Source organism: Drosophila sechellia, chromosome 3R (assembly GCF_004382195.2).
Source record: "Drosophila sechellia strain sech25 chromosome 3R, ASM438219v1, whole genome shotgun sequence".
Taxonomy (NCBI): Eukaryota; Metazoa; Arthropoda; class Insecta; order Diptera; family Drosophilidae; genus Drosophila; species Drosophila sechellia.
In genome coordinates, this window is record NC_045952.1 from 15,254,708 (window position 1) to 15,281,321 (window position 26,614).

The window sequence follows — 26,614 nt, forward strand, 5'->3', positions numbered from 1 at the left end:
AGCGTATGAATGAATGAATGATGGGTTTGATGAGACGGAATGGATTATCAGTTTCAAGAAATGTATGACTAACTAAACATGAATAGGAATTCATTTATGCATGCTACTGTGAGTGGAGTCAGTTGGCTTATCAAGCTCTTTTAAACATATAATGAATCTTCTAAATTATGAACAAAATTCAGATAAAATGAAAATTAATAATAAAAATAAAAATCATTTAAACATGTTTGTAAACATTAATTTTTGCTATTTTACATTGAACAAAATTATAGCTCAATTTTTATTTATGATTTATGATTATTTATTTATGATGATTTATTTATGATTTATAGAGCATTGATATATTCACTTAACAACTGACCAACGTAATTGTGTTGATATGTGCAATTCTATATTTAAATGTGTGTTCTACGATTTTTCCGTGGAATGGGCAACGCAGACGCCACTGCCGTCTAAAGAGTCAAATACCTCATCCGTCAATAAAATTATGATTCATTGTTTGGCGGCATCGTAGCGAACGCCTTCGTGTATTTTGGCCCAGATCAAAGTGTAGCCATCGGGAATATTGTAAACATCTTAATTTGCATATAAATACGCATGAGGCATTTCTGTGTAATTTTTTGGAAAAGATTTATATGACCGCGAGGAAATTTGCGTTTGTGCGCGGATTTATTTATGGCCTGACGAGAGGTCGGGGAAGCCGCACAGATTTGTCAGTTCATTAAAAATGAAGCGTATGTAAAATGTTAATGAATTTTGCGTAAATGAAGCGCCCACCACAATTGTCAGCCAGCTTGGACAGGCGTGACCAAAAGATGTCACATTGCGGGCAGTTCAAAGTCGTTAATCTAGCAAATCTGGGTGTTAGTTTCACTGAAACAAAAAAAAAAGTTGATTTGCATTTGATCGGTAATAAAGGTTATTACTTCATTGCATTAAAGTAACGCACATTCTACTAATTATCTACTCATTCTACTATTCAGTTATCTTAAGCGCAAAAATATTATAAAATACACATTAATTAATTTGATGAGTTTTACTTAGAGTGTTTATTAAAAGTTTAATTGCACTCAGGCGGCCGTGAGGTTCGCATCTAATTAAAATGCAGCAAACGCAGTGCAGAGTGCTGCACAATTTGTTGGGTTATAAATTCAAATAAGTGTCGAAGCGGCAACCCAGCCCGCTGGCATCGAAACTTTTCCAATAAACGTAGCTTATCGGGATGTCGGACTCGGTTCAGGCCGGGCTAAGACAAATGCTCGGCGCATGGCATAAACAAGAGAAGGCTAAAGGGAACGGAGCTGCAGAGTCTGGGAAATGCGTTAACGCATATTGCTTTTCGCAATCACAAAAACCAAACGAAATGGTTTTGCCATTATTTACCACCGGCAAATTAAGTATACGCAGCGTGCTCACGAGCCACGTTGCCCAATAATTGCAGTGCAGTTAAATTAGCTGTTAACTTCGTGGCTCTTTGATATTTGGCGAATTGCATAACAGGAAACTGAATACCACTGCAGTTGAAAAAACATTTTTCCTCATCTAGCCAAGTGCCATTTGTTACCAAACATTTGCTATTTGTTTTGCCATTTTTTGTGTATTTATGAGCCTGTTTGGAAAGCGAAGAACAAATGGCCATAAATCAAGGACCACATTCCGGCCACAGACAATGTTAGTAGTTATCATAAAAAAACTAAAAAAAATATAGTTGAAACTATAGGCGGCACACGAATACATTCTGTTTAATTAAAGTACTTTAACTGCATTTTAAAGTCGCATGGGCTTAGAGTTCACTCACATCACGTATACGACATGCATGCTCATGCCGAAGGAAGACGAGAGCGACAGCGCGTGTGGGATTTTAATTACAGACAGTCGCGCCATTAAAGGCTTTTATGGCACTTCTTTACCAACAATTTTACTGCCAGCGACAAGCCAAAATAAATTTTATGCACTTTTTCACAACAAGGATCAAGGAGATACGAGTAGTGGCATCAGGACGACGTTCAGAGCCGTAATCTGCATACAACTATAATCCGACGACGGTCAACTGCTTTTGCCAATAAATAAGTAAATTGCAAACATTTTATACACTTTCAAATACTTGAAATCAAAATTTTGTTGTTTTTTTGCCTGTACTAGTATCTATATTCCTCAAGAGCTTAATTGCTTTTCTATTGAGATACTTAAAATGCTTTTGGCTTAGCTCTGTCTGTATAATGCCATTCACACACAAATATTTATATAGAATATATATATATATATATATATATATATATATCGAAATATTTCTAATAAACTAAGCTATTCAACAGAAGTCTTACGTATAGTGGCTAAACATATTTATAAATAGAAATATTTTTCTATTTTATATACAGATATAATTTAACGAGAAGCTTACATTATTTTCAGTAGGTGCTGAAAATATATAAAAATTAAAAATTTAAAGGAGTTCATAAAAAGCTTAATGTACGTGTGTTTATTATTAAAGCAAAAATGCTTATTATTATTAAAGCACAAAAGTGAGTGTTCTTTAACAATCAACTTTTGCATGGTTCACTTAATATTTTTTTTCCGCTTTCATTTCGTTCAATATTGCCAATAGTTCTCGATTTGCATAGCCCATTAAGTGTCGCAAGTTGCCTGTGAATGGGGAGTAGCCATGGAAACGGTGCGCACATTCTTCGACCGGTCCTTTAAGTGGCACTTTAATTTAAACGAGCGCTTAATGTGCCTTTAATTAGGAGATCCGCCTGTACCGCGCCCTTGGGTTGATTGAATGTTTGCCCTTGAAATTGAGATTAATGGCTGGGGCGGAGGAGCCGGACCGGAAAAGCGGTCTCCGTTCATATATAACACAAACGAGGTTACATCCTGGCATTTCGGTGCTTCTTCGTTTTGTCTTTTATTTACCCCAATTGGGCTGTTTTTTGTCTCGCCGCTGACAAAATGCAATATTAATCATGTCGAGAGCCCTCCCGCTTGCTGATTTCCCTCAGCACCGTTCAGGAGACAGCCAATTCAATTAGCAGCTAATGAAGTAATTTCGCCAGGTCACCAATTAATTTGGTTCATTCTTAAGCCATCGCAGTGCGCTTCAACAGGTTTTGTGGTCATAAAAGTTTGCCTGCAGCAAATTGGGAAAATATTCCATACGACTGCCATTTTAGATGTCTGATAGCGAGCGTAAACACTTAAACATGCGAATGTCAATCCTGTCTTCGCATTTTTTCCCCACCCGGATTTTATGGTGTTTGGCAGGATAGGCAATTATTTTTTATTGGCCGACCAGCATGTGAGTGCATAGAAATGGTAATCACCAGCCGAAAAATTCATGCGACCGTTTTCTTTCTTCATTTGTCATAAATAATTGATTTTGACATAAAAATTAAAATAAATTAGTTTAATAGCTTTAATACATTAAAAACGAACCTTGTTGTTACTTAGTTTTAAACAAAGCCGTGTATATAAATTTCAGAAAAGCTCAAGACGCGTTTAATTTAAAGTTGCTTTTATTTTGATTACAAATGGCTTGCTTCTCACCCATTCGCTGCTAGGAGAGGCAAACTTATTCGCCTGGCCCACGGCCAACTATTCATACACTGGACAAAACAACATAGAATGCTTTAACATTTAATGAAAATTTATTATTTTTCTACTATTAGTTATCTGATTTTTTTATTTACCTAAATAAATAAAAAGTACGAAAGTAATATCAAAATATAAATACATTTCAAAAAACATTTTGCATATTGAAAGGCAGAGTTGGATGAGCTGAAATCACTCGGATTAAAAAAAGTACAATCCACTTCAAATATCCATCAATTATTTCTTCGAGTGCAGACCTCTGCGGCATGGGCAAACTTTATGGCACACAGGGGCATAGACAATGGGCAAATGAGATGGCTTGCATTGGTAACAGACTCCGGTTGGATGGCCAATTTGGACGCCTGCAGCTGTTACAGTTTCAGATCCAGAAGTTGGCCGTCTGCTTGATTCGACCCGATGTTCATTATCTCGTCTCAATTGGGCCTCGTACAATGCATTAATAGTTGGGCGGCCCAGACAAGTCAATTGTGGTGCGACCTTGGCGCGTGGCGGCTAAACGCTTCTTAAAGATTCCGCCAAACTGATATTTAACCTTAAATCGCCGTTGACCCGCGCCATTTACGAGCGAAATCAAATCGAAACAGTCGCATATAAAGATAAATCGTTACCATGGTGGCGGCAGATTATTGGGGCGCAAGTTGAACTTTCATTGCTGCTGCAAAATATTGTCATTTATTGTGCGAATGATAGCGATAATTCAGCGATGCCGAATCGGAATTTATGCAGTCCCATGGGCCACAGCCCAGGACATGTCGTCATCATTTTTTCCGTTTTTGCGTATTGGCCTCGGGTCATTTGAGTGATTCTGATTGACTTTCGAGCGTCCTCCTAATCGGTTACACAGCGCTATCAATTCCACTCGTAAACAATTTCGGAGAGTGTCCTGTTTACGTCAGATCTTGTCAACAAAAGCCGTGTTTTATGTCCCTCGTGCTGGCCACAGAGCATAAACACTTTTGGCCATATAAAATCCCACGCAAACGGAATTAAACAAACACTAGCGCTCCGTTAGTTATTTCCGGTTCCGCTATTTCATTGGTCGCCCAGCCAGAAAGTATGCAATGAAATGTTTCCCTCGTGTGGGATAATAAACACATAAATATGAACAGAGTTTCTCCTCAAGGTCGAAATCTGGCAATCAACGGATTTAGGTACAATCGAAGCCAATCATGTGCGTGTGCCGAGAAACAAGCCATAAAAATTCACATAAAATATAATTGAAAGTCTTGTTAGTTCCACTTTGAATAACTTTGCCTGTGGTGTCTTTTAGGCCCTTGGCACTTAAGAAAATATATTTTTATACTCGTTAATCGTATGCTTGATACGTTGGAAAGTATGTAATCGGTAGAGGAAAGTGATTTTGACCATATATCTCGATCTTATCTGGAAAATGTAGCCATAAAATTCAGACACCCAACCGATTCTTTCTCAAACTCACAAAAAATGGCCACTCCCGAGATTCTATTTTTTGAAAACTTTGGAACTGTTATTTTACACTCGAAAAACGATTAATTTAGAAATCTAATTTAAAAATACATTTTCTAGAATAACAATTCGCATCAATCATTGAACTCGTTATAAAATTAGCTTGTCGTTTGTAAGTAGTTCATATTTTGCCAAAACAGATATTTGATAAATATTGTATAAACGTTACAATTTAATCGACACTTACAAGCTACTTCAGCTGAAAGCGACTTCAGCTGAAAGCGTGCGCAAATTATTGCAAGTGTTCATGAACAATTGCCGTATCATCTTAGCAAATTTGCTGGGTCTGTTTAAAACAATAGTGCCGCAGACTCAGAGTTCGTATAAATAGGGGATTTATCGGAGGAAAAGGTAGTTCTGGATCAAGCAGAGTAAAACTATCACGAAATTATCATGCAGTCTTCTACTTTCCTGATGGCCATCTTGGTGGTTTCCCTACTGATGCTAATCAGCACTCCGGCAACTGAGGCCACCTTCTTCCTAATCGCCTGCATGTTGCGGTCACCACTTTGCCCCTGGATTACCACCACAGCCGCTACCACCTCTAGCGGCTAGAGGCTAGACACCTAAAAAGGTGTCTCCCATTGCCGATAAACATATATAAACCATAAACAAAAAATAAACCATTGTAGTTGCATTAGAGTATGCAACCTTGTTCAACCATTTGTCAAATTATGACAAAAAATATTATTTATTTAGGTTTGCTAAAACTTGGAAAGGAAGGAACAACCATAACTATTCCTAGTTACCAAGCCTTCAGAAAAAAAATTACACAAATTTTTTTTCACTTGTATTTTCTTCAAAAATATCATAAGCAATCACAATTCTTCGTTCATATTTGAAATGCTTTTGCTGCACTAGTTAGCTAAGACTATAGTCACTTCCATTGGTAGTTTTTACATTACTGATATTTTACAAGGTGCAAATGGCCGAGTTTAGTGTTCACTGAATGCGGTTGGTGACGGTGGACTGTTGAACGTAATTGGCCAACCATTCGCCCACCTGGGCCTTGTTGACCGCTAGCCATTTGATGTTTGCCTTCACCGCTTCCAACGCCTGTTGACGGGCCGCGGTTCCGGCTCCAGCCTCGGGATATTTGGCAAAGAACTGCTGCATCTCTTCCAGCTTGGTTTCTGTTGAGAAGCGGGCAGTGATCGTGGGGATCAGACGACCCAAGGTGCGTTCATTGATGCCGAAACGATCCACCAACTTCTCCCAGTTTTCACGCACGTAATCCCACACAAGACTCTGACCCACCGGATTGGTGGATATGTATCCCAGCAGGGTGAAGTAGTCCTGTCGGCGCACATTGCTCTCATCCCAGGCCCAGTTGATGTATCGCTGCAACAGCCATGGCACCTGCACGGCGGTTAGGCAGTTCATCAACTTCAGCTTCTCCTGGGCATCGCTCTCGTCCAGGTACAGCTTCCACACTTGATCCCAGGCGGCCTCTGTGTTCACCTGTTGCAGACCATAGTAGTAGACCACGTCGCGGATATCCGGATTGGGTCGGGTCTCGGGGCTGGCTAGCCACTGGTTGAACAGCGTGACTGCCTGTTGCAAGGAGCTCTCGTGTCCCAAGCTGCAGGCTGAGCTCAGCACCTTGATGCGGAGGCGACTGAAAAATAGAACGAATTATATAAGTGTAAGAACGCCAATGTCTAAAGTGAATTACTTTTCCAGATGATCGGCTGCAACGGTAAATGTGACCTTTTCTACGATGGGCGTAAGGAGTTTACGGGCGTAGGTGGTGTAATTAGTGTACAAATCCGTGTAGTATACGCGGTTCCTTAAAGTAGCCAGGGCGGAGGTGCCTACGCTCCAGGGCACGTAGTCCTGCTCGCTCTCCAGGTAAGATATCAGATCCAGTGCCACGGAGTAGTTAAGCTGTCCGGCAGCGGCCAAGGTATTGGCGTCGTTCAGCAGATGAGCGCGATCGGCGGTGCTGAAGGTTTCCCGGGAGTTCTTCAGGGCCGAAATAAGTTCCGCCCACTGTTCGCTGCCGTAGTTCACCCGGTAGTATCCCACTTGATTCGTGTTAATCTTAATCCAGCTGGCCTCTCCAGGAAGCGTGATGGTGGCCTCATTGTCATTGTGGTTAAATATTAATGATTGGACTTCATTGTTGATGCTGCTCGTGTAGGTAATGGGAATCGACCAACGGTAGCTGTTTAAAGAAGTATTGTTAAAGTACGGAGTACTAGCTAGAGTTTTTTAAAAACCTAATCAGCTTTTAATGATTCCACCTACTTGAAGGACGATGCTTCAGCATCGGCTGCGTAGTCATCTTCGTTGGCCAGGAAACGCTTTTGGGTGAGCTTATAAGTACTTCCACTTTTCTCCACCTCCACAACCGGAAGACCCATCTGCTCCGTCCAGGTCTGCATGATCTGCCTGCAGATTACATAACATATTAAATGTAGGGAATACGCCTTCTATCAGGCAAAAATATTACTTACTTCACGTCAAAGTCCAGGCCTTCCTCCTCCTCGACTGCGGTGAGGTAATCTTCGGTGGTGGCAGTACGGTAGATATGACGCACCAAATAGCGGGTGGTGGCGTTCCTCAATTTTTCCTCGCCCACCAGATTCTCCAGCATGCGTACTAAGGCGGCTCCCTTGGAGTAGGTGATGGTATCGAAGTACTCCGTGATCTCAGCTGGACTCTCAATGGACTTGACAATCGGATGGGAGGCTAAGGTGGCATCAATGGTCAGCACCGAATGCAGTTCCTCAATCACGAACTGATTGTCCATATCCCATTCTGGATGCATTTGCTTTACTCCCTTGTACTCAAGAAATGATGCGAAGCCCTCATTTAGCCACAGATCGTTCCACCAGTTCATAGTTACCAGGTTTCCGAACCACTGGTGGGCCAATTCATGGGCCACGACGATGGCCACACGCTGCTTATTAACGCTGGAACTGGTAGATTCGTCGTACAGAAGAGCCGTTTCTCGGAACGTGACCAATCCCCAATTTTCCATAGCACCAGACACGAAATCGGGTATGGCAACCAGATCCAATTTGGGTAGCGCGTACGAAACATTGAAATAGTTTATGTAGTAGGCCATCACGCCAGCCGCAGTGTCCAGGGCGTACTGGGTTTTCTCCACCTGCGCTGGTGGGGCATAGACTTTCAATGCAATGCTGGTTCCCTCCACAGTGGTTTCCTTGTATTGAAAATCAGACACAACAAAGGCGGCCAGATAGGTGCTCATGGGTACGGTCTCTGCGAAAGTCACCTCGGTGATATCGCCATCGACATACTCGCTGGCCACTGGCATGTTGGACAGCACGTGGTACTCATCACCACTTGGACGGGCCACCGTTATGGTGAACTGGGCTTTAAGAGCGGGCTCATCGAAGCAGGGGAAGGCTTGGCGGGCATAAGTGGGCTCGAACTTGGTGGAGATGATTGATCTGAAAAGGGATTAAAGACGTTATCACGATTGTTTATCATAGACTAAACAACAAACAATTATCAGTGCGCTAAAGAAAAAATTGGTGTTTTTGTAGTTAAATAAGAATATTCAAATATAAATTAGGGTCTTTTGTCTGTGTTAGTGAGGAGCATGCTGTAGCTTTCGATGGTTAGTAGACGGGCTACCTGGAGCGGTTCTTCAGCTTGTCCAAGTAGGAGCTCTGGTACATCCCCGTAATCCGATCTACAAGCGATCCCGTAAAGTTGAGCAGCAGTGAGTAGTTTCCCGCCTCCAGCGGCTGTTCGAACTCGGTGACCCAGTACTCAAACTCCGGATGGGCAAAGGTCAGCGTGGGGGTGATGTCCTTGAGCGGCGCTCCCGATTCATCCAGGCGCTTCACCTCAACGGTGCTCACATTCAGTTGCTTCACATGGACTGGGATGAAGGCTATGGGCTCCAGGACTTGCAGGCTGATGCTTATATTGCCGGAATAGTTCTTCCGTCCGAGATCGGGCCGCAAATGAAGGCGGTACTTGCTTGGCTTAATCTGTTTGGGCAGCCGGAATCCCAGATTCTGGAGCACCTTGCTCGCGGCTTTTACAGCGGGCGCCACAGTGGCCATTATGCTCGATTTTCTGCTGGTAGGCACTTGGGTGGTGTGAACGCGACTATCTGGTTTTGAGTGCGATTAAATTATCAATAAGATGGCCAATATTATTAATTCTATCAGTCTCTAAAAAGCACAGAAAAGTGTGACAGTGGGTCGAAAATGATTTACTTAAATGTGCTTGGTAATGTTAAATACTCCCTTGAATATACCAAACAGAGGGCAGCAAGGTTGTGAACTTGGATAGATTCATTTGGTATTTTTACCGCTAAGAATGCGCGCCAAATTCAAACATGATTTCAAGCTACTAAGAATTTTTTCTTGCATTTTTTTTTTTGAGTAAACTTAAAAATTTGACAATTGAAGAAAAGAAACATGCATAATACGTAAAGAAGCATTTCGCTTTGTATGTTACCAACTATGGTGACAAAAATAGCAAACAATTGTAAGAGATCTCTAAATTCCGATTTTATACAAGCGCTTGAATTGACTGGTTCATTTACTTTTGGTAAATTCCAATGGTGCTTCTGTTCCCCCCTACACAAACCAACCTGAAAGTACACTGATAATGGGCTTGGTGGATAGCAACTGGTCCCGATCCACGTAAACTGTGCGGATGGTGGAGTTCAAGGCCCACTGGGAAGCATTCGCGTGCTGCTGCCTCTGGTGCTCCTCGGCTATGTTCTTGCCCACGTAGACGAGGGCGCCCAGCAGGAAGCCGCAGAGGACTAGCAGGAAGACGCAGAATGCGGCGAGGGTCAGGATCGTGTTGCTGCGGGCCTTGTGGGGCCGATTGGTGTCCTTGATCCGGTGATTGTCGTCTGTGGAGAGGCTGCTGCGCGGGCGTACGTTTTTCGCTGTATACATGACTTTTAGTTTCTTTCCTTCTTAATTGTACTTCCTTTTGCTGTTTCTAGTCTTATTTTACTGGACTGGGTGCGTTCTACAACAGTAAATCACTGGAAAACATTATTAAATGACGCGATCGGTAAGCTTCACTCTAACTGTAGTGTTTTCGGCCAACTAAGGGGCTGTCCCACAACGCCATAACTTCATGCAATCTATTGTGTCATCGGCGGGGTAATTCGAGAGCATCATAAAAGTCGCGTACTGAATTACATGCGTCGCCGCTGCCATCATCAGTTTTTTCTGTTTTAATAATCTCCGAGCTGCTTATAAACAAACCCGGGCTTATGGACCCGGCTTTTATGGTGGTGCCAGGTGAAGGAGGCGGGGCATCTCAGCTTCCGTCACATTTCACTCTATCTCCAGGTGGAGATTGCCTCAATTTCGACTCGCTGCAGATCAATCAGATGCCTGTTATTTTTGTCCCCCAGTCCCCGCCAACGGTCACGTAATGAAGTTGGTCATTTCGTGAAATTGTTACTACAAATACTCGAAGCCATTTTTTAGTTTGGTTTATAAAGTTGGTGTTGGAACTGGGCTGGCTAACCGCAGGAGTTGCAATCCGAATCCCCGGGCTTGTTGCAATGATACGACTTTCTATGGAGGAGTCTCTACATAATAACGCTAAGAAATTCAGTAGCAAACAATACTTTTAAAACACCTCAATTTTATGTAATGAGCATTATTTTTTTTTATTATAATGCATAGTTTTTCTCGCTGTGTACGATTGATTGACGGATCGCGAAAGGTTGTTGGCTTTTTGCCTGTCAATTTACGGAGTCTGTTGCACAAATCTCCGCAGATTGTGCGATGGCAAAAAATTGCAGATGCCATTATCAGCATTGGAAATGAATTGAGTTGCCCGCAGAGTCATGATCCACGTCTTGCTTTTCGTAAATGATGTCTGGATATACAGCTATATCTCCTATTCAGCTCCCATTAAGCCAAAAGATCACCACCATTCACTCGGAATTGTGCGAATTGAGGAATTCGAGGCTGCAGAATATGCTAATTTTCACCAGCCGGCAGGCAATTGTCTCTGATACCCATGGTATAATACGTATACGCCCCCTTGCATCTTCCGCGGATGATGTAATGCTGACTCAATTAGGGAGCGCACATCGCACAAAGCCACCGCACATCGGAGTCAACAAAATTGCATGACTACCACCTTATGAGCGCCGGAAAAAAGCAACCAGAAGATCTGCAGACAATGGTCGGTATATATATATGTACCATATGAGTTCATATATCTCCGACTTCCAACAGCCAATCGGACACGCCCCATTGCACAGATGTGGATATCTCGGCATTCTGAAGCCGATGAAGCGATGATCGCGGGGGCACAAGCCATAACATAACAGTTCTCATGCTTGGCTAATGAGTCGCATAAATTTCACTACTTTGTAGATCGAGTCGAAAGCACACAGAAAAAAAAAACTAATGCGCAATACAGCAGCTTAAACAGGAATTAATCTCAACATAATTTTATGTAAGACATGTGGATCATATCATAAGCTGAACAGTAACCATTTGTGTGGTAAGATAAAGTGATTTGGATAAATATTGTCACTGCTTGTCAATCCATTATAAGTTTGTTAAATGCATTTAAAATGCATTTATATTTGGGAATTCGAAACCGAAAGCTTACATTTGAAACACGTTCTTCGTGCCTTTTAAGGTCATAACTTTCACAATATACACAAAGTCGCAAATCGTTATACGTGACAAGTGCGCCCCAGAAACACCCAAAAACTCAAAGTGAATCCCAGACATGATGGAAATACTACCCATAACACCCGCGATGGGATGAAATTGACAAAGGTCGACTATACGTGCCTGCAATTTACGATATACACAAAGGGAAAATTCAAATAAAAACAATAAATAAAAGGATGATGCGTTGACAAAGAAATGATTGCCACAATTTGCATGTTTGGGGTTAACGGAATGCGAAATAAATTTACTATCAATCAATGGGTTGCATCACTTTCAACACAAATAAACTATAAAATTTGTGAGGAAACTTCGGCCTTGACTTGCTCAATTTAATGCTATGAATTTAATGATATAAACTTTATAAATAAGTTTATTATTGGAAAATAGGAAACTCGAAAACATGGGATATTTACAAATATTTATGTAAGCTTTATCAACAGTTCATTGAAATCAATAAATATTTTATAAATAAAAGATCAATGAAATTGTTTATATTTCAGTATATGGAGCAATGAACTTCAAGGTGTTAAATTGTATAATTAACACCCTGCCAAAGGTGTCAAGCGCCTTATCAATTCAGCCAACAGTCATTAATTTAAATTATTAGCACAAAAATCGAATTAAAAAGCCCTGCACTTTCGAAGGTTCTTTCCAACAGTTTGGAAATAAAAAATTTCTATTTCACCTAAGAAGAACAAAAAAGAAATCAGTGTCAATGAAAATGAAAAAAGGTTTGACCACCGAGCTTCGACTGAACTTTTAAGAACAAAACAAACCCAGGAAACACAGTGAGAAACGGGGAGGGGAAACTACTATGACAACAAGTTTCTTGGCAGTCAATGATGTTGACCCATTTAGTTGCGGCTTTTTGAAGAAAGTATTTTCTCAGCGGCCATTGAGTATTTGCCGCATTGGAGATGTAAACACGACGCATTTGCTGGCCAACAACCACAGATACACAGCAAGAAAAAATCATCAAATTGAAGATCTAATGAAGAGGTCTATTTGCTGTAATTGTATTCGTATTGTTATCACTAGAATTTTTAGGGCCATATGTTTATAAGATTGGTAATTTAAATAACTGTTATATCAATATTTCTTATTATAAGATTGGTAACATTTGTTGATAAAATATCTAAGAATGCAAATATAAACAAAATCTTTTTCTTGTTGATATGAGGCATACCGATATAATCTGATAATGGGTTACGATAGATATAATTCTTTTCTTTTTTCGCAGTGCATCGATTGTGGCCGATTTAAGGCCAAGAACTTGCGCGGCAAGTGAACTATGTATGCATTGGGCTCCAAGCCTGTTTGCAGCGGTCCCATAGGGGTATGGGTAAGAAGGAGGGGAGATGGAAGAAGGGAGCGGTGCAACCTGTTTGATTCAGCCATGTGGAGTTCTCTTGGCCAGCCTGCGATGGCCCGTTGTTTATCGAAACGAATGGCCGTTGAAAGTCAAAGTTGGCATAGAATCCGGTGGTCGCATTTCAGCGAATATTAAAAATAGTGATCGCCTCAATGCGCCCAATTAAAACTAGAATTTTGATCGCATAACGGCGCTGCGTTGACAATGGTCATTTGGTATTAGCGTGGAGCTTTTGGAGCGGACTCAACGGTATCTGATTGATCTGGGCCACTTATTATCTATTATTCTCGTCCCATTTCGCACTATGCCTTTTACTTGATTTACAGTTGAAATCACGGCTTTTTGTGTCTCGTTTTTCTTCTGTTTTTTTTGTCTACGAATGGCATTAATTGTCACTTTGCCGGGTCCGAGGAATATCACTCATCTAATTTGATAGCGGCAATTGCCGGACAGCTATCATTCTTGATTCAAATCGTAGGCGCGCACTCGAGAAATCCGAGAAAACGAAGAAAGGCGAGAAGAAAGGGGAATCGAGAATCGTAATTGAGATCGTGTATTTGCAAACGGGGTCCGCTCTTTTCTATCGCGACCGTCGCGCTCTGCTCTGAACTTCCAACTGAAGCGGGCTCCAAAGTTGTCACGGCATTCGAGCTTCTCCGGAAAGCTCTCTCATCAGCTGAGACCGGCTTTTTTGTGGCCCCAACATGCGGTGATCTCCAATGCATTAGCGGTATTCACAAGTCTGCTTGCAATCGTACTAGTTGCGGACAAAGCAGATTACTAGATACTAGATCTTAGCTACATAAATATTACGACTTAACAAAGATACCTAAAATCTTGCATCTTAGTCTAGACATGCTAACAACATGTTATTCACTACAAGATATACCTTAGAATTACTCACCTATCAACTCCATCGGCATTCGTGTAGTTGCTGATGTAGCTGCCCACCAGACTGCTCAGATTGCAGTCGAAACTAGCGGACAGTGTGTAGGCCTTGTTCATACTGAGGACCTCCCTCAGCGTGATCAGGAGCAGCTCCCGGGACTCATCCAAGTTGATGCTATCGATGGCCACGCGCATGCGCGCCATCATGTTCAGGATGCTGATTCTGTGCACATTGAGCTCCTTGGCGTGCAGGACGATCAGGTTGGTGATCGCGTTCAGCTGGAACTGGATGGACACGGTTCCCTCACAGGCGCCGGTCTTCAAGTCGGGATGATAGTACACCTTGTACTTGATGGGCGTCAGTTCCGTGGGCAGGCGCCATTCGATCTGCGGGGTCGTAAAGTTTGTTCAATATCCACGCCATCGATAATGGGCTTTGGCCCTATAAAGTGAGCAATGCGTTGATAAGGTGGCGATAGGAAACAGCACTGTTGTGGTCAGGTCGTAAACAAAGTGGACGTCGTTGCAACACATATGCCTTCGCGGGATATAGTGGCTAAATGTTGTGAAATTAGGGTCCTAATTTATGAGGTGCAATTTCAGATATCAAACAACAATCGCTGTACAACAAATAGTTTGAAACCTAAGCGTATTTTGGTTTCTCATCCGTTTGCCTTTATTGCTATAACCTGGGGACATTTTTGGAAACAGATATATATTTGCAAACATTCTTTTTGAACGTTTGCCAGCACCCTAATTCTCATGAATTTCTATCCGAAATGGTAGACAGCAAGTGGCTTTGAATGTATTCCTCCAGGACATCCAACATCCTTTTGGCTTCGTCCAACTGCAGCCATAAATTATCCCTGTGGACGACCACAATTACAAGGGCCACGATCAAGCAGGTTGACAATAGACCAAAGAATATAGCCACGCGTTCAGCGGTGATCCAGTCTATAAAAGTATACATGTATCTCGGTATTTTCCCCAAACTTCCTTCGTTATCAATAAATACCCTTAATCCTGTCCTGCGTGTGTCCCATTTTTGTGACTCCTAACACTGCGTTAGCCGCAATTAAACTAACTAAAACACCCAAGAAATTAGACCCGTTTTGTATTATGATAAAAAAAGGGGGGAAAAAAAGCTAGCCAAGCGATAAGCACTTGAAATGACCAGTAAGACTAAGTTGGAACTTAATAAATTCGAAATTAGTAGCCATGCCGACTTTACGACTAATCGCTGAAAATTTTCCCACTCAGTGTGAGGGTTTTTCTGAACTAATATAATTTAGAGCTATGAAATATATTTTGCTTGCACTGCACTCACCTTTTCAGGATCAGGAAGTCCTGTCGGCAAAGTCGGATAGATGGGATTGGCGGTGGTGGAAGTGCTTCCTGTACTGGGTGATGGCGTAGTTCCACCCGGAGATGTTCCTGCACTGGAGGTTGTGTCATTTCCAGTGCCAGGTGTGGTGGTAGAGCCAGGCTCGGGTTCATCCGTGGGCCTATTGGGATTTGCAGTGGTGGGGGTCGTGGAAGTGCTGGTAGAGGTGGAGGACGTGGACGTGGTGTTCGCCGTCAATGCGTCGATCTTATCGAGGGCATCCTGCAGATCGTTCTCCAGGTCCGCATTCTGAACGGCCAGCACAATCGTGGCCACACAAAAAGCAGTGGAGGCCAGGCCCAAAAAGATGGCCACTGACTTAACCGTCAGCCCTAAAACGAGTTCACATTGGTTCCTGTTTCTCCTGGATATGCTATTCTATATATAAAACTCACAGGCAACCATTTTTAGGGATAATCTTTTTTCGATGAGAACTACTCGACTGCTTCCACTAGGCTGGAAGCCAAATTGGAAACTGAATGCAAGTTGCGAATCTGACCCCACAATTTGGACTTGATAAACCTGACCAGATTGCTGGCCGATATCTAGACTATATAATATATAGCTTCGTGTCCAGATAAATTCGTTTTATGCTAGACTATTACTTTTACGAGGCCAACAAGGGCATATATCGACTATTATGACTGGACAGTCTAATTACTCAGGATAATTACGCACGGTCATGATTCCGCATTGACCATATTCTCGAAGACTCTATCTTCAATTATTTCCTAGGAGCCATGGAAATCGCCATTTGCCGTGGATAAAATGAATGAAAATATGGGGGTTGTATTTATGGTTTGATTTTGGAATTTCATTTTATTGAACTCGAACGGAATTTTCGCTTATGCAACTATAATTATTGGCTAAATGGCCGGTTTAGATACAATATACAATTTTACAATTGGTTTTCCTTGGTCAGCGGCGAGGCTGTTCCACTTAGCCAGTTGCTGATGTCAGCTTCGTTTCTGGATAGCCATTCGATGTTGTACTTGATGGTTTCCACGGCCTCCAAACGGGAGTTAGCTCCAGCTCCCGATTCTGGGTACTTGGAGAAGAAGTGCTGAACCTCCTCCAGTTTCACGGAGCTAGCAAAGTTGGCCGTGATCTGGGCGATAAGTCGTCCAAAGTTGCGGTTGTTCAGGCCAAAACGGTTGGTCAGCTGGGGCCACTGTTCGCGGTAGAATTCCCAGACGACAGGTTCACCCACAGGATTGGCGGCTATGTACTGCACACAGGTGAAATAGTCCTGGGAGCGGACGATGCTCTCATCTCTAGAGGCCTGAACCAGGAAGTCGAACAGATACTGGCTGTTCCGTACGCCAGACAATCCGTACATCAGCTTCAGTTTCTCGCTGGCATCGGTTTCGGCCACAAAGAGTTGGAACAACTGATCCCAGCTCGATTGGCTGGTGGACTGCTGCATGCCATAGTAGTATACGATCTCGCGAAGATCGGGGGAAGGTCGGCTGGTCGGAGTCTGCAGGAAGGTGTTGAAGCGCTCGGAAGCCTGCTGCAGACAATCTGGAACACCCAGGGCACAGGCGGCGGTCAAAATGGAAACACGCAGGCGGCTGCAAAGGAATAGGGATTAGGGGGTAATGTTTTCAGAACAAGAAGTTGGTACTTATATGCGTACTTCTTCAGGTGATTGTCGGCGTCCACAGTCCAACCCACCTCCTCGTATACGCCGGCGATCAGACTTCTGGCATAGGTGAGGTACGAGATGTATCCCTCGCTGAACATGAGACTGCGATGGAGCGACCTCAGCTTATTGGAGGCCACATACCAAGGCACGAAGTCTCGCTCCTGGGCCAAGTAAGCGGTCATATCCAAGGGAATTTTGTAGGATAGTTGGCTGGCATCCGCCAGAGCGAAGGCATCGTTCAAAAGATGGCCACGATCGGCGATTTCGAAACGAGCGGGATTGGTGGTTAGCTGCTGGATGAGCAGGGCCCACAGATCCTCCTCGTAGTTGACCCTATAGTAGCCCGTTTGGTTGACATTCAACTTGATCCACTGCACCTCGCTGGGCACGGCAATTCCCACAGAGTCCACGTCGTTGTCGTATATGAAGCTGTTCTCTGAGCCATCATCAGCAAACCAGGTAATCGGAACACTCCACTTGTATCCGTAGGTGCTATCTGAAGGAGCCTCCTCGTAACTGGCTGGATTGGAGAGGAATCGCTGCTGGGTAACCCTGAAACTACCATCTGCAACCTTGGAGACATTCAACACCGGATAACCCATCTGTTCGGTCCAGGTGAGCATCAGTTTCTTGATATCCAAGTCAGTTACCACAGCTTCGACTTCGGTGAGGAAGTCATCGGTCACCGTGTTATTGAACTGATGCTTGACCAGGTAGTTGGTCACCGCCTCCTCAAACTTTTCGGCGCCCACAAGTGTCTCCAGCATACGGATCACGGATCCTCCCTTTTCGTAACTGATGGTGTCGAATATGGCCGTAATCTCATCGGGGCTTTCTACCTTCTGGACAATTGGATGGGATGATAGCTTGGCATCGTATACCAACACGGGTTGAAGGGCCACGATTTGGAATTGCTCCAGCTGATTGGTAAATATCAGATATTTTCTTTGAGGATTGAAATCGGTATTTTACATTTCCTTACCATTCCCCAGTCCGGGTGGACAGCATTGACTCCCTTGTACTGCATATAGCGGGCGAATCCCTCGTTCAGCCATAGATCGTTCCACCACTTCATGGTGACCAGGTTTCCGAACCACTGGTGTGCAATCTCATGGGCCAGTGTTCCGGCAATCGATTGCTTGTTCGCCGTGGAACTGTAACTGGGATCGTACAGCAGAGCGGTCTCCCTGTAAGTGACCAATCCCCAGTGCTCCATGGCGCCGGAGGCGAAGTCGGGAATGGCGGCCATGTCCAGTTTGGTCAGCGGATAGGGCACCTTATAGTACTGAATATAGTACTCCGTGACTGCTTGACCGAACTCCAGAGCAAACTCGACTTTGTTGATCTGATGCGAGGTGGCATAGGCTTGCATTGAGAAGTCCTCGCCAATTCCGTTGGCCTTCACCGTGGTCGTTTGGGATGCGAAGTCTGACACAATAATGCATACCAGGTAGGTGCTCATCGACACACTCGTCTCGAAGATGGCCTCAGTATAGTCACCCAGATAATTGGATTCCTAATATTTTAATTTTGTTTAACCCATTTTAATTGTTTGTTTACTTGAGCTCACCGTTTGCTGCATGTTGGAAACGGCGTGGTAGGATCCCGATGGATGAACGACTGTGATGGCGAATGTGGCCTTCATGGCTGGCTCATCGAAGCATGGGAAGGCCTGACGCGCGTAGGTGGGTTCGAATTTCGTGGTTGAAATGGTTCTGCACAAGAAACATATTAAATATTCAAATAAAAATTTAGAAAAAATCATCAAAATTGCTATTAAAACATAATCATCGTTATTGCTTATAATCCAGATCTGATCATGAAAACTCATTGCATACTTTTGGGCTTAACGTAAAAATATCGGAAATACCTGGTAGCTCCTGCCTCGTTTAGATAGGTACTGCTGTAGAGACCCACGAGTTTATCCTTCATCTGTCCACCGAAAATGATTCCGAGAGTAATACTGGCGTCCACCGGCAGCTCTTCCGTCAAAGTGATGATCAGGAACTGACGTTCCTCCTCCAGCTCGAACTTTTCCACCTCTCTATTCAGCACATAGACACTTGTGATATCCAGGAGATAGGAGTGCAGAATAATCTGATTGGTGGCCTCCACCACCTTGATGCTGATCCTCTGCTGTCCGGTGAAATTGCCTGTCTCCAGATCCGGATGCCAGTAGAGCTCGTAGTGCGTGGGCACCAGATTCGTGGGCAGGCGGTAATCCGTCTTCAGGGTGAGATTATGGTATTATTATATATTAAATGGATTCAACTGATTAGCAAATGGTTACACACCGTATCTTCACGCTTGATGCGAGTGCGGCCCTCTCCGTTCCACTCCTCGAACACATCGATTTTGTCCTGTACATCACGGAGGTCCCTTTCCAGCTGAGCCTTCTGCACCGCCACCACCACCGTGGCCGTCGCAAAGGCCACCACCGCCCAGGAGAGCACCACCTGCAACCAATAGCCACTGAGGAACATCTTAGCAATCGCACCTGTCGCGAGCGACTAACTAGCGTTAGGTCATTCGAACCAACTCTTACCACTTGTTGCCCAATATTCGATTATTTGATAGTGTGTGCACTGGAAATGGTTTATGTTCACTTCGGCGATTGCGATAGTGATTGGCAAAATAGCCGCGATTACGGTCAACTGGGCGATAGGGTAAAAGCCAGAGAAAGTGGGAAAATACGGAGTGGTAGGGTATGAATTCGCGTGGCTTATGACACCATAATTGTGCTATGGGTTTAATAACATCATTTAAGTCAACTTTTACTCTTTCACTAACGCAAATCTGTGCTATTGGTACTTAGCCATTTTAATTAGATTCTCTCCACATCACTGAGAAAAAGAGAATCCTCTATATTATCAAAAAAGATTTTTATTTTACGTATTCATAGTTTAATAGAGCTACTAAAGATTAAAGGTCTGCGTATATTGCTCAAATTGATAAATATTTATGTTTTAATTGACTTTAGATAATTTTAAAGCCGTAACAATAGAATTAATGTGGATTTATGATATATGATGTAAATTTCCATTGCATGTCCAATTTATTGCGAAAATTTGGACGTGCAATAAATGTCAATCAAAAGTTTTCGTGTCCAATAGTGGAACCCACCCAATCTTGATTATCAACCCATGTTATCAATCAGTCCAATGGATAATTGCTTATTTATGGAGGTGTAATTTCAGTTTTTCCAATAACTAAGCTTATCTTTATTTCCACTTGTTCGGCACATTTTTGCTTTATAATGGCAATTAGATGAGTACATGCTTAATGGTATCCATGGTCGCACGACCACTTCCTTGGACTTTTTACAGTGACTGCTTGTCCAGCCAGGCGTCCACACCCTCCAGGTTCTCGGCCAGCCAAACAATGTTGTTCTTCACCGTCTCCAAAGCTCTAACACGGGCAGCTGTGCCGGCTCCAGCTTCCGGATATTTGGCGAAGAACTGCTCCATTTCCTCCAGCTTGGTTTGGGTGCTAAAGCGGGCAGTTATCGAGGGAATCAGGTTGCCCAAATAACGCTCGTTGAGTCCAAATCGGTCCACCAGTCGCTGCCAGTTCTCCCGGACATAGTCCCAAACCAGGGACTCACCAACTGGATTCGCAGAGATGTAGGTAAGGCAAGTGAAGTAGTCCTGACCCCTCACGTACTCCTCGTTCCAGGCCAGATCAATGTAGCGCTGCAATATCCATGGAATCTGGATGGCGGACAGGCCATACATCAGCTTGGACTTCTCGCTGGCATCGGCTTCGTTGACGAACAGCTCCCAGACTGCATCCCAATCCTCTTGGCTTCCAACGGACTGTATACCATAGTAGTAGACAGTTTCACGGACATCGGCCTTTGGGCGATCCTCCGGCTTGCCCAGCCATGCGTTGAACTGCTCCCCGGCTTCAGTGAGACAGGATTCCAGACCCAGGGAACAGGCGGCACTCAAAGCGGTGACACGAAGGCGGCTAGAGATGCAGGAGAAAGCGATAAAAAATACACACATCTCTTGAAGAATCTACCCACTTATCCAAGTGATCCTCGCCGACGGTCCAGGTGAGTGCGGTATAGATGGGCTCAATCAAAGCTGTAGCGTACTTCTTGTACTTGGCATAGGTGCTGGTGTAGTAGAGCGTTCTCTTCAGCGAAGTCAGACGGGAAGCAGCCACACTCCAGGGAACATAATCGGTCTCCTTGTCCAAGTATCTGGTCAACTCGAAGGCAGTTGCATAGGGCAACTGAGTGGAATCGGCCAGGGCAAAAGCATCGTTGAGTAGATGAGCGCGATCCACAGAGCCGAACGCACTTGGTTGCACCACCAACTGATCGGCCAGATCATTCCACAGATCGGTATCGTAATTAACGCGATAATAGCCCACCTGATCGGCGTTAAACTTAATCCACTTGACGGCAGCAGGAACGGTTACAGTGACTGTAAAAAAAATACAAAGTAAATAAGTTAGAGATCAAAGATCTGGGGAGCCGTGCTCCAGCATACAGATGACACCACTTACTTTCGCTCTGGTCATGATAAAACCACAGACGCTGCACCACCGACTCCGAGCTGGTGAAATATGTGATGGGGATCGACCAACGGTAGCTATATAATGTATGTGCGAAATTCGCGATCAGATAGCGTCCAGGCAATAAGTTCTGCACACTCACTTGAATTCCGAGGGCTCGTGATCGGCGTCATAGTCGTTCGGATTGGACAAGAAGCGCTTCTGCGTCAATTTGTATTCCGTGTCGGAGACCTTTTCGATCGTGACCACTGGCAGACCCATCTGCAAAACAGAATGGGGTGTTGAAATATTCGCGAACTTAGAGGTAAACGTCTATGGGTTTACCTGCACCGTCCATGTTAGCATAATCTCTGTGACATTGTAGCCCAATTCCAGTTTGTCGATCTCTGTAAAGAAGTTACCCGTTTCCGCCGTGGAGTACTTGTACTCATTCAAATAATTGGTAACCGCCTGGCGGAAGGTTGGCTCCCCCAGGAAATCCTCCAGCATTCGGACGAGGGAGGAACCCTTGGAGTACGTGATGGTGTCGAAGATCTCCGTGATCTGGTCCGGATTTTCCACGGTCTGGATTATCGGGTGGGAGCCGAGGGTTGCGTCCAAGGTGAGTACGCCGTGCAAAGTGCTCACGGTGAATTGATCGCGCTATTGATATGATATGTACATAAGTTGGGTGTGTCCTTGATTAACTTAGGTTCACTTGCCATTTTCCATTCTGGATAGACGGCATCTACGCCCAAGTACTCAACAAAGCTAGCGAATCCTTCGTTTAGCCAGAGATCGTTCCACCAGTTCATGGTAACTTATAGAAGATAATTTAGGTTAGGAATAAGAATTCCGATCTATTCAAACCCCCATTTAGCTTACCCAAGTTTCCAAACCACATGTGAGCGAATTCGTGGGCAATCACGCTGGCGATGCGCTGCTTGTTGGTTGCGGAACTCGTGGCTTCGTCATACAAAAGCGACGTTTCCCTGTAGGTGACCAATCCCCAGTGCTCCATGGCGCCGGAGACGAAGTCGGGAATAGCAGCCATATCGAGTTTGGGCAGCGGATAGGCGATTTGGAAGTAGTCGATGTAGTACTCGATGACTCCCTTGCCAATGGTCACAGCCAGATCCACTTTGTCGAGTTGCTCCGGAGTGGCGTAGACGCTCATGGAGAAGGTTTCTCCAATGCCCTTGGTGTCAATGCTCACCTGCTTGTAGGCGAAGTCGGAGACAATAAAGCAAGCCAGGTAGGTGCTCATGGGAACACTTTTAGCGAACGTGACCTCCTGGAAGGCTCCCTGACTGACACTCGAGTCCACGTTCATGTTGGACAGGGCATGGTAATCTTCCCCAGAGGGATGCACCAGAGTAATGGTGAACTCAGCCTTCAATGCTGGCTCATCAAAGCAGGGAAAAGCCTGGCGAGCATAGGTGGGCTCGAACTTGGATGTGGCGATCCATTTGCGGGTGTCATCCCCCTTCACATACGACGAACTGTACAGTCCCACAATCTTGTTGGCCATCGATCCTTCGAATCCAATATGCAGCCTCACTGTCCTACCTTTTGTCAGTGGTTCGTTGAGCTGGATTATCAAGAATTCCCTCACAGCATCTACTTTTGTCTCCAGGATCTCCAAAGTATCACTGCCAGTATTCATTATGGATACACTCGAAATGTTTAGGTTAAGGGAGTGCAGGACTATCTCGTCGGTGGCCTCTTCAACTGTAATTGTAATCGTCTCCTGTCCACTGAATTCACCAGTTTCGATGTTGGGAAACAGATAGAGATCATAGTGGGTGGGCTTCAGAGTTCCGGGCAGTCGGTAGTCGATTTTTTCGGGGGATGCAGTAGTGCCGGGTTCACTTGTTGAAGCAGTGGAACCTGGTGTCACAGTGCTTCCTGGGGAAGCTGTGCTTCCGGGCTCAGATGTGCTTCCTGGAGAAGCTGTGCTTCCAGGAGAAGCTGTGCTTCCTGTAGAAGCTGTGCTTCCGGGTTCAGCTGTGCTTCCTGGAGAAGCTGTGCTTCCTGGAGAAGCTGTGCTTTCAGGATCCGCAGTGCTCGCTGTTGTCGGAGTAGCTGTGCTCGTTAATCCCGCCTCCAGGAGATCCAACTTCTCCTGGGCATCGCGCAAATCACTCGTAAGATTCGCCTTCTGGACGGCCAGGACAATGGTCGATACGGTGAAGGCCGTGAGCGCGAGGCCCAGACCAATGGCCAACAACTTCGCGGTGACAATCATAGCACGTTAATCCGGCACAAGCGGAGTCCAAAGCGCAACTAAGCGTTCTCCTTGGTAAAATAGCGACAGGTTAGGTAGTGGGGGAATCTGAAGTGGGCCCCTATATCTTAATTGGCTGCCTGCGTTTGCAGATTGCTAATCTAATCGCGAGTCGATGAGCTGCTTCGTGGGTATTAGCCGGAACATATGTAGGGAACGAGTGCCGGTGCGGCTGACAATCGACCGAATTTATGAACCCTGTCATCGTTTTTTGATTAAACTTAGAAATGCCAAAGATCTGGCGCGTTTTTCCTCGGCAAGTCGGAATTCCAAGCTGGTTGCTGAGCCCCGAGGAACTTCCAGTGTCAAGGCCCATATGTGTGATTGTATCCCTCAGATACTGCTATACTCAGGCGCACGAACACCAATTGAGCAATTTTTTTACTACCTGCGATATCCCGATATCCCTCTCTGTTTCTGTTTTACCCGGCGCTTAGGTCCTAAAAAACCCTTTTCCGGTGCTACGCAGACAGGACTTTCGACCTAATTAGAGAATCGGTATTTTCATTGTGTTAAAACCCAAACATCGAAATTTCCGCACACGTTTTCGCAACGCCTGGAACTGAAGTACTTTATAATGACTTTGGCTTTGTGAGATGTGTTCTGTAAAGGGGAAGTTCCCCATAAAAAATATTATAGATGTATTACAATATCAGTACTGGCACTTGATGATATTCACATTTTTTATGGATGATCAGATGTTTAACTGTTACTGATTGCATTATCTTTAAAGTAGTCTTTAAGTCTTTAAAGTGACAACAAGCTATTATTTTAAAGAGATTATATTCATGGTCAAATGAAACTGAATTTAAGTGTTTATCAATATATCAGCGATTTTATTAACGTTGTAGCTAATGTTGGTTAACTCTTATCATATCTGAGATATTGTTTTTGGGCATGCTAAAATTCTCATCTGAAAATATCCCAAAAAAATCCGTTATCAATATCTGGATATCTGTTCCTAATGATGCTTAACACCATAATCCTGGGTATTAACTTTTAAATAATATAACAACAATACTGGCAGTTACCGCCGGCTCACCACAATGGACAATTAATTTCCCAGATTATATATACTGTTGGTCATATGTTTTGTTATATAATTGGCTTGGCCAGTCCAAAACCCAAACAAACCCGACCGCGTATCGGGCATTGATGTTGTGCAGTGTGAGTCCGGGAAAATCCGGCCGTACTGAATGGACTCGACTGGGTTTCATTCATGAGCACGTCGGGTGCCGTTTACGGCTCTACCTGCCTAAGCGTGGGAAAGTTGCTCACAGCAAGGCGGATCCTCCACCTCCGCCGGCGCAGGACGAGAGCAGGTAGTCAATCAGGAAACTGGGCTGCTCCGCAATTGCGTCGCGGGCTGCCAGTGGGTTTTTGTACCCGTCCATCTCCGGGAGTTCCTACCCCCTGCCCATGCAAAATTTCCAAGTGGAAAACGGCAAATTTCCGGTTTTATGAGCAGGCCCGAAATTCCCACGGGCCGGCCCCAGGAGGGCGCCCCGGCTAGGGATTTGCAGGCTATATAAGTGTGCTGCCCCGGCTCATCATCATTCAGTCGATCTTACGACATCGCAGAGATAGCACCACAACAATATTATAATCAGACAGCATGATTTTTGCCATCACATTATTCATGGGTATTACGAGCACTCTGGCAGCAGTTTTGGAGCCCATGAGCTACTACCAGTACACCCAGTTTCAGGCTCCACTCTCCTGGGAGGATATAACCGGAAAGGGGCTGAAACAGGCCCGCGACAGCTGCCAGCAGAGTTTCCAGTGGCAGCGATGGAACTGTCCCAACCAGGATTTCGTGCAGAAGAATTCCAAGCCGGAGGAAAACTCACCGAATCGGGAGGATGTCTATGTGGCGGCCATTTCCATGGCAGCCATAGTCCATACTCTGACCAAGGACTGTGCCAATGGCGTAATCGCCGGATGCGGATGCACTGAAAATGCTCTAAATGTACCCTGCGCTCATGAGCCCACCAAGGCATTGGAGCAGTACGAGAAGCATTTCGGATCAGGATCAGGAGCCACCAGTCACAATCGACGGGTGGTGGGAGCTCTACTAGAGAAATCACTGGAACAGGAATGCCGGTGCAAGCAACCAGGAGCCGTGCAGGGCGAGTGCCAGGAGGAGGAGTGTGTGGCGGTACTAAAGCCATTCGAAGCCATTGCCCAAGATCTCCTCCAAATGTACGACGATGCCATCCAACTAGAAGGAGCCAGTAGCAATCTGAAGATAATGTGGCAGAACATTCCTCTAGACTCCCTGGTCTTCATGCAGGACTCGCCCAACTACTGCGAACGCGATGCCACCGGATTGTGGAAGGGAACTCGGGGTCGCCAGTGCTCCAAGGATGGCAGTGGTTCTCTGGAGGAACGTCTCTCCTGCCAGCAGCTGTGCCGTGTGTGCGGATACCGAGTGAGATCCCAGCACGTGAGAACCGAGAGGAGGTGCAATTGCAAACTGGTCTGGGGATTCCGACTCCAGTGCGATGTCTGCGTCCAGCTGGAAAGGCAGTACTCCTGCTACTAAATGGATGCACCACCGGAAATGGAATCCAGGACTGGGGCGCTGGTCGAGCCCCACGAAAACTATTTACCTACATTTAAGTTAATTTATTTGATTCCACATCTAATTTATTGCCACAACAAATGCTATCAATAAATACGTTATTTAACATATACCATACATACTCTTCGGATTTATAGATCTCTGATATTTATGGACTGTAAAGCAGACTTTATCATCGGTTCTTGCTGCAGGTGGTTT

General features: G+C 44.5%; 6 protein-coding genes across 9 annotated transcripts; 2 read left to right on the forward strand and 4 right to left on the reverse strand.

Annotated features, from left to right (window-relative positions):
• The first annotated feature begins 5,453 nt into the window (after positions 1 to 5,453).
• LOC6606547 lies at positions 5,454 to 5,769 on the forward strand. The gene has a single exon (XM_002031312.2). It carries the CDS (start codon positions 5,488 to 5,490, stop codon positions 5,647 to 5,649), a length of 162 nt encoding a protein of 53 aa, XP_002031348.1. The 5' UTR covers positions 5,454 to 5,487; the 3' UTR covers positions 5,650 to 5,769.
• Positions 5,770 to 5,862: 93 nt separating this feature from the next.
• On the reverse strand, positions 5,863 to 15,882 carry LOC6606549 (glutamyl aminopeptidase). 4 transcript variants are annotated; one of them, XM_002031314.2, is made up of 7 exons: positions 15,790 to 15,882; positions 15,338 to 15,726; positions 14,027 to 14,397; positions 7,554 to 8,516; positions 7,345 to 7,488; positions 6,770 to 7,261; positions 5,863 to 6,712 (listed from the first exon to the last, which is right to left on the reverse strand). In XM_002031314.2, exons 1-7 carry the CDS (start codon positions 15,797 to 15,799, stop codon positions 6,037 to 6,039), a joined length of 3,045 nt encoding a protein of 1,014 aa, XP_002031350.2. In that variant the 5' UTR covers positions 15,800 to 15,882; the 3' UTR covers positions 5,863 to 6,036. The 4 variants fall into 4 exon arrangements, with proteins under 4 accessions (XP_002031350.2, XP_032576667.1, XP_032576666.1 ...); XM_032720776.1 differs by lacking the exons at positions 14,027 to 14,397; positions 15,338 to 15,726; positions 15,790 to 15,882 and adding exons at positions 8,704 to 9,190; positions 9,677 to 10,084; positions 13,447 to 13,719; XM_032720775.1 differs by lacking the exons at positions 14,027 to 14,397; positions 15,338 to 15,726; positions 15,790 to 15,882 and adding exons at positions 8,704 to 9,190; positions 9,677 to 10,084; positions 13,438 to 13,719.
• Positions 14,628 to 15,103, reverse strand: LOC116801419. The gene is made up of 2 exons (XM_032720777.1): positions 15,026 to 15,103; positions 14,628 to 14,964 (listed from the first exon to the last, which is right to left on the reverse strand). Exons 1-2 carry the CDS (start codon positions 15,051 to 15,053, stop codon positions 14,771 to 14,773), a joined length of 222 nt encoding a protein of 73 aa, XP_032576668.1. The 5' UTR covers positions 15,054 to 15,103; the 3' UTR covers positions 14,628 to 14,770.
• A 304-nt stretch (positions 15,883 to 16,186) lies between the features above and the next one.
• LOC6621501 (glutamyl aminopeptidase) lies at positions 16,187 to 19,561 on the reverse strand. The gene is made up of 6 exons (XM_032721160.1): positions 19,337 to 19,561; positions 18,913 to 19,268; positions 18,613 to 18,757; positions 18,025 to 18,558; positions 17,034 to 17,962; positions 16,187 to 16,968 (listed from the first exon to the last, which is right to left on the reverse strand). The coding sequence occupies exons 1-6, from the start codon at positions 19,523 to 19,525 to the stop codon at positions 16,293 to 16,295; spliced, it is 2,829 nt and encodes a 942-aa protein (XP_032577051.1). The 5' UTR covers positions 19,526 to 19,561; the 3' UTR covers positions 16,187 to 16,292.
• Positions 19,562 to 20,233: 672 nt separating this feature from the next.
• LOC6606551 (glutamyl aminopeptidase) lies at positions 20,234 to 23,855 on the reverse strand. Its single transcript, XM_032721159.1, has 7 exons — positions 22,431 to 23,855; positions 22,268 to 22,365; positions 21,891 to 22,208; positions 21,709 to 21,827; positions 21,558 to 21,643; positions 21,070 to 21,475; positions 20,234 to 21,011 (listed from the first exon to the last, which is right to left on the reverse strand). The coding sequence occupies exons 1-7, from the start codon at positions 23,791 to 23,793 to the stop codon at positions 20,363 to 20,365; spliced, it is 3,039 nt and encodes a 1,012-aa protein (XP_032577050.1). The 5' UTR covers positions 23,794 to 23,855; the 3' UTR covers positions 20,234 to 20,362.
• A 91-nt stretch (positions 23,856 to 23,946) lies between these two features.
• Positions 23,947 to 26,533, forward strand: LOC6606552 (wnt inhibitor of Dorsal protein). The gene has a single exon (XM_002031317.2). The coding sequence runs from the start codon at positions 25,448 to 25,450 to the stop codon at positions 26,375 to 26,377; it is 930 nt and encodes a 309-aa protein (XP_002031353.1). The 5' UTR covers positions 23,947 to 25,447; the 3' UTR covers positions 26,378 to 26,533.
• Positions 26,534 to 26,614: the final 81 nt, after the last annotated feature.

Excerpts from the sequence above, each read along its gene's own strand:
- LOC6606547 (XM_002031312.2), top strand. The coding sequence starts at position 5,488 with ATGCAGTCTTCTACTTTCCTGATGGCCATCTTGGTGGTTTCCCTACTG.
- LOC6606551 (XM_032721159.1), bottom strand. The coding sequence starts at position 23,793 with ATGATTGTCACCGCGAAGTTGTTGGCCATTGGTCTGGGCCTCGCGCTC. Across the intron at positions 22,209-22,267 it reads TCTATCCAGAATGGAAAATG|CGCGATCAATTCACCGTGAG; the intron begins GCAAGTGAACCT and ends TCATATCAATAG. Across the intron at positions 21,828-21,890 it reads TGCTAACATGGACGGTGCAG|ATGGGTCTGCCAGTGGTCAC; the intron begins GTAAACCCATAG and ends TCTGTTTTGCAG.
- LOC6606549 (XM_032720776.1), bottom strand. The coding sequence starts at position 9,992 with ATGTATACAGCGAAAAACGTACGCCCGCGCAGCAGCCTCTCCACAGAC. Across the intron at positions 7,489-7,553 it reads GGCCTGGACTTTGACGTGAA|GCAGATCATGCAGACCTGGA; the intron begins GTAAGTAATATT and ends TGTAATCTGCAG. Across the intron at positions 7,262-7,344 it reads GCTGAAGCATCGTCCTTCAA|CTACCGTTGGTCGATTCCCA; the intron begins GTAGGTGGAATC and ends TTCTTTAAACAG.
- LOC6621501 (XM_032721160.1), bottom strand. The coding sequence starts at position 19,525 with ATGTTCCTCAGTGGCTATTGGTTGCAGGTGGTGCTCTCCTGGGCGGTG. Across the intron at positions 18,559-18,612 it reads TTTCCAACATGCAGCAAACG|GAATCCAATTATCTGGGTGA; the intron begins GTGAGCTCAAGT and ends TTAAAATATTAG. Across the intron at positions 17,963-18,024 it reads TCCACCCGGACTGGGGAATG|CTGGAGCAATTCCAAATCGT; the intron begins GTAAGGAAATGT and ends TTTACCAATCAG.
- LOC6606552 (XM_002031317.2), top strand. The coding sequence starts at position 25,448 with ATGATTTTTGCCATCACATTATTCATGGGTATTACGAGCACTCTGGCA.
- LOC116801419 (XM_032720777.1), bottom strand. The coding sequence starts at position 15,053 with ATGGGACACACGCAGGACAGGATTAAGG. Across the intron at positions 14,965-15,025 it reads CACGCAGGACAGGATTAAGG|ACTGGATCACCGCTGAACGC; the intron begins GTATTTATTGAT and ends ATACTTTTATAG.